General features: G+C 37.3%; 1 protein-coding gene across 1 annotated transcript; it reads left to right on the forward strand.

The window, feature by feature from the left end:
• The first annotated feature begins 247 nt into the window (after window positions 1–247).
• On the forward strand, window positions 248–11,819 carry LOC311293259 (myosin heavy chain, fast skeletal muscle-like). Its single transcript, XM_084413386.1, has 41 exons — window positions 248–290; window positions 381–424; window positions 1,421–1,635; window positions 1,731–1,874; window positions 1,958–2,114; window positions 2,221–2,248; window positions 2,420–2,522; window positions 2,688–2,780; window positions 2,903–2,966; window positions 3,060–3,158; window positions 3,239–3,342; window positions 3,425–3,563; window positions 3,787–3,905; window positions 4,002–4,151; window positions 4,240–4,410; window positions 4,503–4,803; window positions 4,913–4,977; window positions 5,070–5,157; window positions 5,254–5,371; window positions 5,454–5,577; window positions 5,683–5,819; window positions 5,908–6,163; window positions 6,254–6,496; window positions 6,603–6,779; window positions 6,868–7,013; window positions 7,106–7,196; window positions 7,279–7,668; window positions 7,744–7,870; window positions 8,074–8,192; window positions 8,273–8,469; window positions 8,553–8,736; window positions 8,842–9,007; window positions 9,479–9,603; window positions 9,721–10,029; window positions 10,162–10,365; window positions 10,448–10,573; window positions 10,669–10,839; window positions 10,923–11,027; window positions 11,152–11,247; window positions 11,360–11,491; window positions 11,710–11,819. The coding sequence occupies exons 3-41, from the start codon at window positions 1,429–1,431 to the stop codon at window positions 11,722–11,724; spliced, it is 5,790 nt and encodes a 1,929-aa protein (XP_084269512.1). The 5' UTR covers window positions 248–290; window positions 381–424; window positions 1,421–1,428; the 3' UTR covers window positions 11,725–11,819.
• The last annotated feature ends 5,302 nt before the right edge of the window (window positions 11,820–17,121 follow it).

Here is a 17,121-nt window from a genome sequence, read left to right on the forward strand (position 1 = left end):
GTAAGATATTAATAGACTTAAAAACAAATAATTATAATACACAATAACTTTGAAATGGAAGTTTAGGATAAAGGTTTGACTTATAACTGATTTCATCAGGTAGGATGTCTGTCAGTTTGTCCATACATTTCTTATAAAATGGGTCAAGAAAGCTCATCATATATCAAAATATATGAGGTTGCCCATGTATAGATTATGCTTAGTGTGCATTACCAACTTCTATAAAAGCCAAGAGGGTAGACCAGAAGAGATGCAGAGAAGAGAAGAGACCTCAGAAGTTCCATCAAGTGGTAAGAGCCTTATGCGTCTGTACTCAAAGTAATTGTTTTTTATTTATATTAATACATTGTAATAAATTTTTTTTTTTTTTTTATCCACAGTTAAAAAAGTTAACATTTCATCTGGTCTCAAGGACAAAAGGCAAGTGAGTTTATGATTCAGTGTGTGGATTAGGTTAGAGGAAAACAGTTGTTATAGTCTGTATTATAGATGAAAACTGGTGAAGCATGCTGTTTTTAAAAACCTATGTAATTTATTTACAAAGAAATGTGTTTAAAATGTATTAGTAAGATGAATTTAAGGAAGGGGTCCCATTGACCCTTTATTTTGGTGCCAGATATACCACCTATTGTATTCACTTTTATTGTGTTGTATTGTATTCTGTTTTTCTTCTACCACTTTTGAGTCTATGAGAGCCCATAGAACCCCTTGTGGGAAAGTTATATAAATTTAGCCCAAATGCAGAGGACATTTGACACATTTATGTGCAGACTCAGTCTGAGGAAACAGAAAAAGAAGCGGGAAAGGGCCAATTGATGATGCTATAATAGAGCAAAACATGAAATTGGTTCAAACTACAGAACTGATGGTCTGATTAAATTCAAACTTGGGATGCAGTGTTGCTATCATAATCCATCATGAGATTTGCATAAATATAAATCATTAGAAAAGTTAATTTAATGAAACCAAATCTGTGACAGAAATTTCTTAATATTTGTCAGGAAATATTTGTCTGTTTCATACATACTCGTAGCAGGAGGATGCACTCAGGCAGAGAGACCACAAGTGAGACTCATAGTCGGCAGTGAAAATCTCTGTATTGTCCTGAAACTTCATATATGCCACAATTCATATTGTACTGTATGTGCCATCCCCTGACACCAGCATTTCAATTTCATCACCAGAAAGACATATTCAGTCGACATTTTTGCCATTAATGGGCCCCTTACCTGCTTCTTGCTTGCTATCTAAATGTTTATCTAGTATTGTTTTATGTGTCTGTATTCATGTGTAAGCCTACACTTAGGAATATGCCTCTTTCCTAACACAATTCATATGTTTTATTTTTTATGTGTCTTGCCTTTGTTTAATATTTATGAAATTTGTTATGGATAAGTTGATATTTTCTCTCTTTAGTAAGCCGCCACCATGAGTACGGACGCGGAGATGGCCATTTATGGCAGCGCTGCCATTTACCTTCGTAAGCCTGAGAGGGAGAGAATGGAGGCTCAGGCCAAACCGTTTGATGCCAAGTCTGCCTGCTTTGTGACTGATGTCAAAGAGTTGTACCTCAAGGGAACAATCAAGAGCAAAGAAGGTGGCAAAGTCACAGTTGTTTTGCTTGACACTAAGGAGGTAAATTTTAATTTCCATTTCATGTAGATGCTCATTAAATTACTTATTACATTGTTTTCTTTTATAATCTAATATCTAATTGTTCAAATTTATAGGAGAGAGTTGCTAAGGAAGAAGATGTCTACCCAATGAATCCTCCCAAGTATGACAAGATTGAGGACATGGCCATGATGACCCATCTCAATGAAGCCTCTGTGCTGTATAACCTCAAAGAGCGTTATGCTGCATGGATGATCTACGTAAGTTCTGAAACGACATAAAAAGCATTTAAGTTCATTTTTTCTGTGTTGTTGGAATCTGACCATGTCTCTGCTCATTTCAGACCTACTCTGGACTCTTCTGCGCTACTGTGAACCCCTACAAGTGGCTCCCAGTGTATGATGCAGAAGTGGTGTCTGCCTACAGAGGCAAAAAGCGTATGGAGGCCCCACCCCACATCTTCTCTGTCTCTGACAACGCATATCAGTTCATGCAGTGTGGTAAGACATTATGGAATTCAATTCTACAGAATTAATTAAGATGAAGTAGATGTTGCTGTTAATATAATAAATATTTACTGGATATTTTACAAATTTCAATCAACAGATAGAGAAAACCAGTCTGTCCTGATTACGTAAGTATTTTAATTTAATTTCAGACCTTGACAAAAATGAAAAGTATAACATAGATGGAAAATTTATGGAGATATTTACAAAATATAATTTAAGATTGAACAAAGATTGAATATACTTTGAAAAGTCTACATGTCTTTCAAACTTCTATCTTCTAATCTCTTATAAACCAGTGGAGAATCTGGTGCTGGAAAGACTGTGAACACGAAACGTGTCATCCAGTACTTTGCCACAGTTGCAGTGTCAGGTGTAAAGAAAGAGGCCAGTAAAATAAAGGTATGAGATACAAAACTATGTCATATATAATATTTTAAAAGATGATGATTTACACTCATCTCACAAACTATACGATATGTGAATTTGTGAAATGCCTATAAATTGTGTTTAGTCATGAAATAGAAAAACAATTGAAAATAAATGAAAACCCTTCAAACATCACAGGGCTCTCTTGAGGACCAGATCATTGCTGCCAACCCTCTGCTTGAGTCTTATGGTAATGCCAAGACTGTGAGAAATGACAACTCCTCTCGTTTTGTAAGTTAACCACTGTTTATTTACAGTACAGATGGTCAGTTGTGTTCAATTTTACTGTACAGAGTTTTCTATAAAGAGATTATAATACTTATTTATGTATTATACTATTATGATTTAAACAGGGTAAATTCATCAGAATTCATTTCGGCGCCACTGGAAAACTGGCTAGTGCTGACATTGAGACATGTAGGTGGACATGATTTAATTGATCCATCCTGAACAGTTGTCTTTGTCTGTCACTCTTCAGATGATTGTGACTCAAGTACATTCTCTCAACAGATCTGCTGGAGAAGTCTAGAGTGTCATTCCAGCTTCCAGATGAGAGAGGCTACCACATCTTCTTCCAGATGATGACCAACCATAAGCCTGAGATTATTGGTAGGTGCACATATTTCATTCATTCAGTGTTTCAAATAATATTGTAAGATGCTCTTTCATAAATGCTGTGTATTTTACAGAAATGGCGCTCATCACCACCAACCCCTATGACTTCCCCATGTGCAGTCAGGGTCAGATCACAGTGGCCAGCATTGATGATAAAGTTGAGCTGGATGCTACTGATGTGAGTCATTGCTATTTGAATACTGACATATTCTATTTAAATATTATCTCTTTTTTATATTATTATTCTCTGTAATTTACAGGATGCTATTGACATTCTTGGTTTCTCAAGTGAGGAGAAAGTGGCCATCTACAAGTTCACTGGAGCTGTGCTTCATCATGGTAACATGAAGTTCAAGCAGAAGCAGCGTGAGGAGCAGGCTGAGCCTGATGGCACAGATGGTGAGACTTGTGTTATCCTGGGCTTTAAAATAGTACCATTGCACCGACTTTCCTGACAACAGAAACTGTGTATAAAATGTTTAGTGTAAATATAAACTAGAAGTTGCATGCATATCAATAAATCTAAAAATGAAAGGGAAAGTACCTAGTGCCTGATTTATTATAATTTTACATAAAAGACTCTATAGAGCAAAGATAATTTATTTAAAAATGTATTTAACAGAGGCTGACAAAATCGCCTACCTTCTGGGTTTGAACTCTGCTGATATGCTGAAGGGTTTGTGCTACCCTAGAGTCAAGGTCGGAAATGAGTATGTGACCAAAGGCCAGACCGTACCACAGGTATAGTAACATTTCCAGCATGCCATGTGTTTAACCTAAAATTCTGGCTAATTATTGCAGAAGCAGAATAAAATATCCACTCTATTCTACTTACAGGTGTACAACTCTGTTAGCGCCTTGGCCAAATCTATCTATGAGAGGATGTTCTTGTGGATGGTCATTCGTATCAACCAGATGTTGGACACAAAACAACAAAGAAATTTCTACATTGGCGTGCTGGATATTGCTGGCTTTGAGATCTTTGATGTAAGAATGATTCTTTTATCTCTTTTTATGTCAAAATGAATGATATTCAGAAGGTAGTAAATGTTTCTGTCATTTTTTTGTCCTCCAGTACAACAGCATGGAGCAGCTGTGTATCAACTTCACCAATGAGAAACTGCAACAGTTTTTCAACCACACCATGTTTGTGCTGGAGCAAGAGGAGTACAAGAAGGAGGGCATTGTTTGGGAGTTCATTGACTTCGGCATGGACTTGGCTTCTTGCATTGAGCTCATTGAGAAGGTTATCAATGGTTTATGAATTTATTAATTTCCATTGATCCTATTCTCAAAATCTCCTATTTTTGATAATAAACAACATTCTTTTATAAACAGCCCATGGGTATCTTCTCCATCCTTGAAGAGGAGTGCATGTTCCCCAAGGCTTCAGACACTTCCTTCAAGAACAAGCTATATGATCAGCATCTTGGCAAGAACAAAGCTTTCGAGAAACCAAAGCCTGCCAAAGGCAAGGCTGAAGCCCACTTCTCCCTGGTTCACTACGCTGGAACTGTGGACTACAATATCACTGGCTGGCTGGACAAGAACAAGGATCCACTGAATGATTCTGTTCTGCAGCTGTACCAGAAGTCTTCTGTCAAACTGCTGGCTACTCTCTACCCACCTGTTGTTGAGGGTAAAGAACAAATCTATTTAACAAAACTTTGATTCAGTTTTGAACTTTCTTTTTTGTTTTTGCATTTATTTTGCAACTTCTAGTTTCCTTTGTATTTTTATCTCAATAGATACTACTAAAAAGGGAGGCAAGAAGAAGGGTGGCTCCATGCAGACTGTGTCCTCCCAGTTCAGGGTATGTATAGAGATGACATCACAGCAATATTGCTTTATTAAAAAAAAAAGAAAGAAATACAAAGCATGCCAACCTTTTTCTATTCTCCACAGGAGAACTTGGGCAAACTCATGACCAACTTGAGGAGCACTCACCCTCACTTTGTGCGTTGCCTGATTCCTAATGAGTCCAAGACTCCAGGTAAAGTATTACAAAAAAAACATACAGATATTTTGGTTCTCAATATATATGATGAAGTTAATTTACCAAGTTCATGGTGTAAACTGTTCGTTTTAGGTCTCATGGAGAACTTCCTGGTTATCCACCAGCTGAGGTGTAACGGTGTTCTGGAGGGCATCAGAATCTGCACAAAGGGCTTCCCCAGCAGAATCCAATATGGTGACTTTAAGCAGAGGTAAATGGGACCACATGAAAACAACATTTCTTAGGAGGCTCCTAATTAAAAGATATGAAGTATTTTCATATATTTTCCACAGATACAAGGTGCTGAATGCCGGTGTTATCCCAGATGGACAGTTTATGGATAACAAGAAGGCCAGTGAGAAACTCCTGGGATCCATCGACATTAATCATGACGACTACAGATTTGGACATACAAAGGTTCATTATTTAGCTTTACAAATTCCAAAGATTCAGTGATCATGGTCATTTAGCTTATACAGATTAAATCAATATATTTAGATTTACTGTTTTATATAAATTCAGGTGTTCTTCAAAGCTGGCCTTTTGGGTGTTCTTGAGGAGATGCGTGATGAGAAACTGGCTGCTCTGGTCACAATGACTCAGGCTCTCTCTCGTGGTTACCTGATGAGGAGGGAGTATGTGAAAATGATAGAGAGGAGGTGATTATTGTCATGAGTAAAGATGACATCAATGATAACTGTGCAAACTTAATGATGATTATGCCATTTAATGATGAATTATTCACAGGGAGTCGATTTACACCATCCAATACAACATCCGTTCATTCATGAATGTCAAACACTGGCCATGGATGAAGGTTTATTACAAGATTAAGCCTCTGCTTCAGAGTGCAGAGACTGAGAAGGAGCTGGCAAACATGAAAGAGGACTATGCAAAATGCAAAGAGGCTTTGGCTAAGGCTGAAGCCAAAAAGAAGGAGCTTGAAGAGAAGATGGTAGCACTGTTGCAAGAGAAAAATGATCTGCAGCTGCAAGTAGCATCTGTGAGTATATTTTATAATGAACTGAATTTTGGCTACATTAAAAATGAGCAAGGTTGTTTCCAATGAAATAGCAATCTATTTTACAAACAGGACTCTGAGAATCTCTCAGATGCTGAGGAGAGGTGTGAGGGTCTGATTAAAAGCAAAATCCAGCTTGAAGCTAAACTCAAGGAGACAACTGAGAGACTGGAGGATGAGGAAGAAATCAATGCTGAACTGACAGCCAAGAAGAGGAAACTGGAGGATGAGTGCTCTGAGCTGAAGAAAGACATTGATGACTTGGAGCTCACCTTGGCTAAAGTGGAGAAGGAGAAACATGCCACTGAGAATAAGGTTAGAGATTGAGTTGGTTTAAGATTAAATTTAACCTCTGTTTTATATATTGATATAGAATATGAATTGTAATATTTAAGCTTATTTGGAACAAAAAATCCTACAGGTCAAGAACTTGACTGAGGAAATGGCAGCTCAGGATGAGAGCATTGCTAAGGTTACGAAGGAGAAGAAAGCCCTCCAAGAGGCACATCAGCAGACACTGGATGATCTTCAGGCCGAGGAGGACAAAGTCAACACCCTGACCAAATCCAAGACAAAGCTTGAGCAGCAAGTTGATGATGTGAGTTGATTATGTAAATTAATTATATTAATTCATCAAATCAACTGTTTTCTGCTGTAAACATATTTTATATATCATTGTCCTGTAGCTTGAGGGTTCCCTTGAACAAGAGAAGAAGCTCCGCATGGACCTGGAGAGAACCAAGAGAAAGCTTGAAGGAGACCTGAAATTATCCCAAGAGTCCATCATGGACCTGGAGAATGACAAGCAGCAATCTGATGAGAAAATAAAAAAGTAATTAAAGCAGGAAATCTTTGAAAACATTGACATTTTTTATTGTTGTGTTATGTTTTTTTTTTTTTTTACAACTACTTATTGTTGAACAGGAAAGACTTTGAAACAAGTCAGCTGCTCAGCAAGATTGAAGATGAACAATCTCTAGGTGCTCAACTCCAGAAGAAAATCAAGGAGCTTCAGGTATTTTGAGATATTTCAAACATTACATCATTATGATCAAATACAGATAAGCAAAAATCTAATTAACTACTTACCACCATAGGCCCGCATTGAGGAACTGGAGGAAGAGATCGAGGCTGAGCGCGCTGCTCGTGCCAAGGTTGAGAAGCAGAGAGCTGATCTCTCCAGGGAACTTGAGGAGATCAGTGAGAGGCTTGAGGAGGCTGGAGGAGCCACTGCTGCTCAGATCGAGATGAATAAGAAGCGTGAAGCTGAATTCCAGAAGCTGCGTCGTGATCTTGAAGAGTCCACCCTCCAGCATGAAGCTACTGCTGCTGCCCTCCGCAAGAAGCAGGCAGACAGTGTGGCCGAGCTGGGAGAGCAAATCGACAACCTGCAGCGTGTCAAGCAGAAGCTTGAGAAAGAGAAGAGCGAATTCAAAATGGAGATTGACGATCTTTCCAGCAACATGGAAGCTGTTGCCAAAGGAAAAGTAGGAAATTTTATGTTTAAAGAATACATAACATGTTGAAGTTTTTCAATTATCTAATGACTTTTGTATTTGCAGGCTAATCTTGAGAAGATGTGCCGCACACTTGAGGACCAACTTAGTGAAATAAAATCCAAGAATGATGAGAACATTCGCCAGTTAAATGACCTCAGTGCTCAAAGAGCAAGACTTCAAACTGAAAATGGTAACTAATGACAATCATGAATAAATTAATAGTATTCCAACAGTAACTGAGTGTGGTGTATTAAGATTATATATAGCACTGAATTTCTGACAGTCTTATCCAGAAGAAAACACACTTATTTACATTTTGCTTTCAAGGAGTTTGTTTTGATAGTAACTGATAGAGACAGCACAATCTGACACAATGACTCTAAATCTATACAGGTGAGTTTGGCCGTCAGCTGGAGGAGAAGGAGGCTCTGGTTTCTCAGCTCACCAGAGGCAAACAAGCTTTCACTCAGCAAATTGAGGAGCTTAAGAGGCATATTGAAGAGGAGGTTAAGGTAATACAGCATAATCAATTCATGAATTACTTTACTGTAGAGACAATAATACAATAATATTATGCGACTTTGTCCCTTAGGCTAAGAACGCACTGGCCCATGCTGTGCAATCAGCCCGTCATGACTGTGACCTGCTCCGTGAGCAGTTTGAGGAAGAGCAGGAGGCAAAGGCTGAGCTGCAGCGGGGAATGTCAAAGGCCAACAGTGAGGTTGCTCAGTGGAGAACCAAATATGAAACTGATGCCATCCAGCGCACGGAGGAGCTTGAAGAGTCCAAGTATGTATATTATTGTATAATATTCCTAACTCTCACAGCTATTTTATAGATTAGAATTCAAAATAATGTGTATTACTTAACAGGAAGAAGCTGGCTCAGCGTCTGCAAGAGGCAGAGGAACAAGTTGAGGCCGTGAACTCCAAATGTGCATCTCTGGAGAAGACCAAACAGAGACTCCAGGGTGAGGTGGAGGACCTCATGATTGATGTTGAGAGAGCGAATGGTTTGGCTGCCAACCTTGACAAGAAGCAGAAGAACTTCGACAAGGTAAACAGTTTTAGTCATATTATATTCTCTTTGTAAAGTATTGCTGGATTGGGCTTTGTTCAACATTTTTTAAACAAACTCTATCCTAAAATATCTCCACCAAAGGTCCTGGCAGAATGGAAGCAGAAATATGAGGAAGGTCAGGCCGAGCTGGAAGGTGCCCAGAAAGAGGCTCGTTCACTCAGCACTGAACTGTTCAAGATGAAGAACTCCTATGAGGAGAGCCTGGATCAGCTGGAGACCCTCAAGAGAGAGAACAAGAATCTGCAGCGTAAGAATGAAACCGTTAAATTAGAAAAAAACAAAAACTTAAAGGAATTGTTCACCCAAAATGAAAAGTCTTTTACTAACTACTGACCTTCATGTGGTTCCAAACTCGTGAGACTTTTGTTCATCTTTGGAACACAAATTAAGATCTTTTTTGATGAAATCTGAGAGCTCAATTCATATGGATTAGTTTTATGATCTCTTTATAACGTTTTTTAAGTGTCAAAGAATCAATTATGTAGCTGTCTATGGAGGGACAGAAAGCTTTCAAATTTCAACAAAAAGATCTTCATTTGAATTCCAAAGATGAACGAAAGTCTTACCGGTTTGTAATGACATGAGGGTGAGTAATTAATTAATGATAACATTTTCATTTTTGGGTGAACTATCCCTTTAAATGTTCTAATTCTCAGTGAACATTAAAAAGTAAGCACATGTGCATTATGATACATATTATATGTTTTTCTCTCTTTAGAGGAGATTTCAGATCTGACAGAGCAGATAGGTGAGACTGGTAAGAGCATCCATGAGCTGGAAAAGGCCAAGAAGACAGTGGAGACTGAGAAGGCAGAGATTCAGACCGCCCTGGAAGAGGCTGAAGTGAGTATCTGGAGATCAATATGGAATTCTTGCTAGAACCATCATATAGTGTTTTATTCATCAATACACTGTGTGTATTTTCCTTCTTATATTTAAATGTTGTTTTGTTTTTCATAGGGTACACTGGAGCATGAGGAGTCCAAGATTCTTCGAGTCCAGCTTGAGCTAAACCAGATCAAGGGAGAGATTGACAGGAAGCTTGCAGAGAAGGATGAGGAGATGGAGCAGATCAAGAGGAACAGCCAGAGAGTCATTGAATCCATGCAGAGCTCTCTGGACTCTGAAGTCAGGAGCAGGAATGATGCCCTGAGAATCAAGAAGAAGATGGAGGGAGACCTTAATGAGATGGAGATTCAGCTGAGTCACGCCAATCGCCAGGCTGCTGAGGCCCAGAAACAGCTCAGGAATGTTCAGGGACAACTCAAGGTATGCATAGGAATTCTTCTTTTTGACTTTGGGATGTATTCATATATATTTTTTAATAATCTAACATAATGGTAAGTACAGCCTAGCAGAAATCACATCGAAAGCTCATTCTACCGCTATTGTTATGTTCAGGATGCCCAACTTCACCTTGATGATGCCCAGAGAGGACAGGAAGACATGAAGGAGCAGGTGGCCATGGTGGAGCGCAGAAACACTCTGATGCAGTCTGAGATTGAGGAGCTGAGAGCTGCTCTGGAGCAGACAGAGAGAGGCCGCAAAGTGGCTGAACAAGAGCTGGTGGATATCAGTGAGCGTGTTGGGCTGCTGCACTCTCAGGTAAGGGCATATTGTTTCCCTGAAATTAAGGGAATTGAGAGCATCTTTCAAAATGTTCAAATTGTTGCTTTCCATTTTGTAGAACACAAGTCTCCTGAACACCAAGAAGAAGCTTGAGGCTGACCTTGTTCAGGTCCAGAGTGAAGTTGATGACACTGTACAGGAAGCCAGAAATGCAGAGGAGAAGGCCAAGAAGGCCATCACTGATGTGAGAAAGAGTAGCTGCCAAATGTTTCATAAGACGCTTACATACATTTTACGTAAAAAATATGGATCTAATGACTTTCTGTATTAATGCAAAAGGCTGCAATGATGGCAGAAGAGCTGAAGAAGGAGCAGGACACCAGTTCTCACCTTGAGAGGATGAAGAAGAATCTGGAGGTCACAGTGAAGGACCTGCAGCACCGTCTGGATGAGGCTGAGAATCTGGCCATGAAAGGAGGAAAGAAACAACTCCAGAAATTGGAGTCCAGAGTAAGCCTCTTTATTGTTATGATATGGGGAAGGTGAAGTTTGTTATATAAGGATTGGTTTGAATAAAATAATATGTTCTTTAGGTCCGTGAGCTTGAGGCTGAAGTTGAAGCTGAGCAGAGACGTGGAGCTGATGCTGTTAAAGGTGTCCGCAAATATGAGAGGAGAGTGAAAGAGCTCACTTATCAGGTATGACCATATTCCTCACAAGTTTGTTCAGACAAAAGAGTCTGTATAATAGTGTATGTACTGACAATGCCTATTTTTAGTTAAGGATCAATGCTTAATTTTGTAAACATGTATTTTTTTGAAGACTGAAGAGGACAAGAAGAACATCACCAGACTCCAGGATTTGGTTGACAAACTGCAGCTGAAGGTCAAAGTCTACAAGAGGCAGGCTGAAGAGGCGGTATGTAAATCTAATAGAACATTTTGACACTGTAATTATTTATATTGGAATTCTAATTTGATGAAACGTGATACATGAACCATATTAACAAAAAAAAAAAAAAAACCTTTAGGAGGAGCAAGGCAATGTTCACCTGTCCAAGTTGAGGAAGGTGCAGCATGAGCTTGAGGAGGCTGAGGAGCGTGCTGACATTTCTGAGTCTCAGGTCAACAAGCTCAGAGTTAAGAGCCGTGATTCTGGAAAGGTTAGACTATGTAGATGAGTTTTTTTGCATTATTGATTCAACTTGTTTATCCAAATACATGAACTACCTCTTAGAAGAAGTAATGGAACTATAATAATTGCATTTTGCTGATGTTACATATCCTATTTGACATTTGCACATCTGTATTCTCTTCATTATGTAAAGTGAAGAACATTTTAGTTAATAAGACTAATGTTTAACTCTTCCTTCTTTCCCAGGCCAAAGAAGAATGAATCTTTAACACTTGAAAGGAGCATTTACTGAAGTCATTTAATATGAATGTATATTGTAAAAATACCTTTCTTAATAAACCTATTTCAGCAAATAATTAGCCTTTGTGTGATTTTTCAACAAGATACACTATTACAATACTAATATCTAATCTGTATGATTACATTAAACCTTATTATTCGCATCACAAGTGTTGAGTGTTGAGTATCAAGAGTGTCTTGAATCCAAATTTGAACTTTTAAAGGTTCCATAAAAGTTCAAAAGGTTTCATAAATTTAAATTCTCAGGTTTACTGCATGCATTCGCTCAAACATTTCTGCTATAAAGTTTCCACCCTGTACTGATGTTATTGACTAATGCAATATTCTGTGAACTAGCCTTCCAGTTAGCACAATTAAGCCTCTACAGATGATCCAGAGATCTAAAAAGTAAATATAATACCTGGAAAAAGCTATCTGTAAACTATAACATTTATCATTTTCATTATATTATATTATATTATATTATATTATATTATATTATATTATATTATATTATATTATATTATATTTATTATATTATATTATATTATATTAAATTATAATTTATATTTTATATATATATTTATTATAATTATTATATTTAATATAATATACTATAATTTAATTAATTTATAATATAATGCATGCATTTATAATATAATACCCTATAGTGAGCAAGCAACAAGGTGTTTTTCTGAAAAATATGAGTGAATGACACGTGTGGAGTACTATGATATATCACACAACTCTCCCACACCAAGCACTGAATGAGCCAGAGATGGCTCAGTCACATCCAGTCTATAATATCTCGCAAATGTTTGCGGTGATGCCCAGCTCGCCGATGTCCTAAAAAGAAACACCCTTGAACAGTGCCCAAGAGGTAACCATTCCTGGAGTGAGCTTGAAGCCCTGATGAAGATTGTACATTTTTTCGTCTTTGTAACACATTACAATCGCATTTACCACTCAGTGAGTGAGTGGCTTTGATGTAGTTCAATAGGGGGCTGGAAGAGCACATCGAGAACCACAGATAAATCCCAGGATGGGATCAGAGACTTAGAGACTGGAAGTAACCGTCTCGCCCCCTCATAAATCGTCTTACTGCATTAAGGGGTGCTGGCTTATTGTTTCTGAATCCAGCCCCACATGACAAGCTGAGATTAACTTTTACTGTTGAAAAGGCTCTTTATCTAATAGTTCCTGCAGAAAGCAGAGAACATCTGATACAGAGCATAAGAACGAAAGGATTCGTCTCTCTGCGCACCATCATTCAAAGACGTCTCGGGTTACGACTGTAACTCTTGTTCCCTGAGAACAGGCCTGAGCGAGACACTGCATCCTGAGACACTTTGGGGAACACCTCAGCATGACTGATGACTGAAATTCTGTATAATCACTGCAATCGTATTGGCCGGCGACAGCCATGACATCACTACTAGTGTGACCACGAAGTTTAAAAGGGTGCCTAGAGAACATGTCATCCACTTCTTCGTCTAAAGGGACTGTGCAGCCCGGAGGCATTGTGACGAGACGAGTCTCGTTCCCTGGGCCCGTATTTATAAAACTTCTCAGAAATGCTCTTAAGAATAGCCTTAAGCTTTGACTTAAGTGTAAAAAAATTCTTAGTAAAAAGTAGGACTTCTCTAAGAGTAGGAGACTTTTATAAAGTAAAGCCTTAGAAAGCCTATGTCCTTTAAGTGCTGACTGAAGTGGGACTTATAAGTGCTGCAAACTATGGACTACAATGATGTCAACCCAAAATGGCCGCCCTCAACCACTGAATCAGCCAATAGTGAGATTGCAAGGGTGAGGTCACTGCAGCATGACACCAATCATTTAATGTAATTAAAATAAAATAATTTAATTAAGACACTGAAACTTTAATATTTACTTTTTTTTTTTTCATTGTGCAAAATTATCAGAAATTATTATTGATGCTGTGGAATCCCCTGTGGAAAAGTGAGGCAAAGGAAAATTGTCAGATTCACCCTTTATTCAAATAGTATTAAAAATGTGTTAAAGATTTTGTAAGCGTATTGTGTAGTTGTGCCTGGAGTCAATTGTTTATTTGTGATAACACAATGAAACATTCCAAACTGTACAGACATATTTTTTAGCCAGGCTGTCATACAAAGAAATCATGAACACATGAAAAACAGAGAGGACAATGAAATATTAATAAATGACTATGTTGCAGACAATGTATGACTTTTTTTCCCTCCTGTGAGCTTTTTAGTTTTTCTAAAACCTGTAGCTGTAGTTTGCCTTTTTTTGTCACTTAATATTCAACAATATCACTGATATGCCTGCATTGACACCATTATATGCGAACTGAACTAAGCTGGACGATGACATCACTGTTTTCTCCAGAGCAGCTGTATAGATAAATGTACTAAATATATCAAATTTTTTACAATGGAAATGAAAGCTTTAGCGCAAGTTCCGCCAGGAAGACTAAATTGTTACGTCATTTATTACCTCCTCGTCTATCCAATCGTGTTCTAATACTTGTAGTATAAAATTTCGGTACTTAGTTTGAGTTTGAGTAACTTCTGAGTTTGATCCCATAAAATGCGTACCTCAGGAATCAGTTCACACATTAAAAGGTCGATATGTTCAAGCTTTTTGTCCTTCTTTTGCTCAAACACAATGTTGTAGATGTGTTCTAGAAGTTCCTTAACATGTGCTGACAAGGCTGGATGAAAGCTCTTTGGTTTTGTCATTTTCCCAGTCTTCATTTGCCACCATTTGTTCATGTGGGTTTCAGTGAGCCTTTCACAATTTCCTTGGAACAACTCCTGAAAAAAATATTTAGTATAGCAAACAATATCTAGACATTTTTAATTTCGTAAAATCTTATATGTACCTGAATTTGACAAATTCTCTACACTGAGAGAACAAATTCCTTTTCTTCCCCCACCTCCTCAACTGTCCTATATTTAAAAAATTAAAACCCCTTAAAATATATTACTAAATTAAAACGTTTGTCGAGACAAAATTTAAGTTTGCTTGAGAAAGTTTGGACCAGAGAGTTTGAAAAAGTTTAAATAAGTTTGAAGTTTAAAGTAGTAGATACACTGTAAAAAAATTGCTGTAGTTATGCAGCTGTTTGCCAGTAACTTACTGTAGATTTAAAATTTATGTTATTTACTGGCAACAGTTTGTTCAAAGTTAAATGAACATTAAACATTAACAAGTCTTTGTCTTTACAGAATCAAATTATAAAATAACAATCTAATGCAAAGCATTCTGGGAACCAGAAATCTTCATCAACCTTTTTCTGTTTTTTTCCTTCAGATTTTGGTTCCCAGAATGCTTTGCATGAGGCTGTTATTTTAGTTTTATTCTGTAAAGATAAAGACTTGTTAATGTTTAATGTTCATTTAATTTTGAACAAATTGTTGCCATAAATAACATAAATTTAAATCTACAGTAAGTTACTGGCAAGTAGCTGCCAGTAATACTGTAATTTCTACAGATTTTTCTAACAGTGTAGATCGATATAGACAGACACTAACTCACACACACACACACACACACACACACACACACACACACACACACACACACACACACACACACACACACACACACACACACACATACACTCACACATGCACACACTCAGTTTATAAGTTTAAATGAAGTAAAGTTAGTAGTTTCTAAAACCTGTATAGAATTTACCCAGTGTAAATCAAGTCTAAGTGTGAAGAGATGAGTCCCACCTAGACAGGACCTGAAAAGATGGCCGCCACGATGCCAATAATTCAAATGGTGGAGTATGGAATGAAGATGTGACTAAAATTATACCTAATTATACACTGTAAAAGGTAGAAGCACGTTATCCCTGCTGTAAGAAATTGTTTAGAAAACAAATTACTCTGTCAAATATATTTATGAATCAGTATAACCTATTTTATTATTTAATTAGAAGAAATACATATTTTACAGCCTAAATATAACTAGCTGTGGTTGTACTATCTTTTAATCCATATAAAAAGTACCATATAAATCAGTCTTGCAAAGTACGTTTTGGTGCTACTGCTATCATTACGCTAGTAATTCATTAAGTTAACTATAAAGTGTTGCTATGTTGTGAGAAGGTACTCCTTTGCAGAGATTCCAACCCTAACTAAGCATTTGTGCACAGTACAATGAACTACAAATAACAGCGCCACTTGCTCTTTCCTGTACATGTCTCTATCATATTCATGTTCTATCATGTTCTTATTCTTCTGAACAGTTTGTTCAGTTGTACCCTAACCGATGAAAAGAAGATGTGACCACTGATGTAGTGTAACCTTTTCTCAACAAACAGAAAATAAGTTGTGACATCCCATTGCCAGATGTTCTCCAGTCCTAAAAGTAAAACAAAAAAAGACAAACAATCTGTTTATAAAAGATCTTTTAGAAGGGCATGGTCTCTTTTGAGCCTTTGCCAGTGATGCTTGATTTCTTTCAAGACAACATACTCTGAAATACTTCCCATCCCATACATGAAAAAAATACATGACGTGTTGGTGATATCATATTTTATATATATTAAAATATTCTTACATAGGCTATATAAAATAAAATTCAACCCTGTCTCTTTTGTTAAATTTCAGTTTTATTGATCAATAATAGCCATTATAAAAGTATAAGTAGCCTAAAGGTATAAGAAGCTATACAAGTCAAGAAATAAAGTAAGTTAAACGATTCAGTCAAACATAAGTCAGCAGGCTACAACGTTAAAGATAAATAGCCTAACTAATTTATATAAAATTATGAAACTAAACTTTGCCCTCAGCCAAAACGATTTGCCAGGGAACAAATTATAGATGAAAGATGAGATCAAAGATCGCCCGTTAGATACCACTAGACTAGAAGACATCAGCCAGCGGCAAACGTCAGAAGGACTATAGCCGAGGTAAGGCTGTTCCAGGCGGAGTACATGAGCGCTGAGTGCCCGGTGATCGCCTGGATCTCATCAGAATTTTAAATAGGCGCTATCTGTATATATAAACAACATATTTGAGTTTCAAACAACTACATTCTCCACTGAAAAACTCTTAAAACTACATTTCGTGACACAATAACAGTAGTATTTTTAAATACTTTCTCCTCTGCTATTGACGCAACTTGAGATTTTAAATATTAGCTATAGAATATATTTAATTAATACAATTTACATATACAATATACTATTTAATTCAATCTTACCTTGCATATAGCAGCGGGATTTAGCATTCTACATAAAGCTACCACATAATAACACTAAAACAGCTCACGTTAGCTACAAGTTATCGCGAGAACAGATTTAGATCAGGCATACTACTGGCATACTAATGGGGTCCTAAGCTCGGACTCATCTCTTCAATAGGACTCATTTGTTCAACT

This window comes from Rutilus rutilus, assembly GCF_951802725.1.
Source record: "Rutilus rutilus genome assembly, chromosome: 7".
Taxonomy (NCBI): Eukaryota; Metazoa; Chordata; class Actinopteri; order Cypriniformes; family Leuciscidae; genus Rutilus; species Rutilus rutilus.

Excerpts from the sequence above, each read along its gene's own strand:
- LOC311293259 (XM_084413386.1), top strand. The coding sequence starts at position 1,429 with ATGAGTACGGACGCGGAGATGGCCATTTATGGCAGCGCTGCCATTTAC. Across the intron at positions 3,159-3,238 it reads CCATAAGCCTGAGATTATTG|AAATGGCGCTCATCACCACC; the intron begins GTAGGTGCACAT and ends TGTATTTTACAG. Across the intron at positions 5,372-5,453 it reads TATGGTGACTTTAAGCAGAG|ATACAAGGTGCTGAATGCCG; the intron begins GTAAATGGGACC and ends TATTTTCCACAG.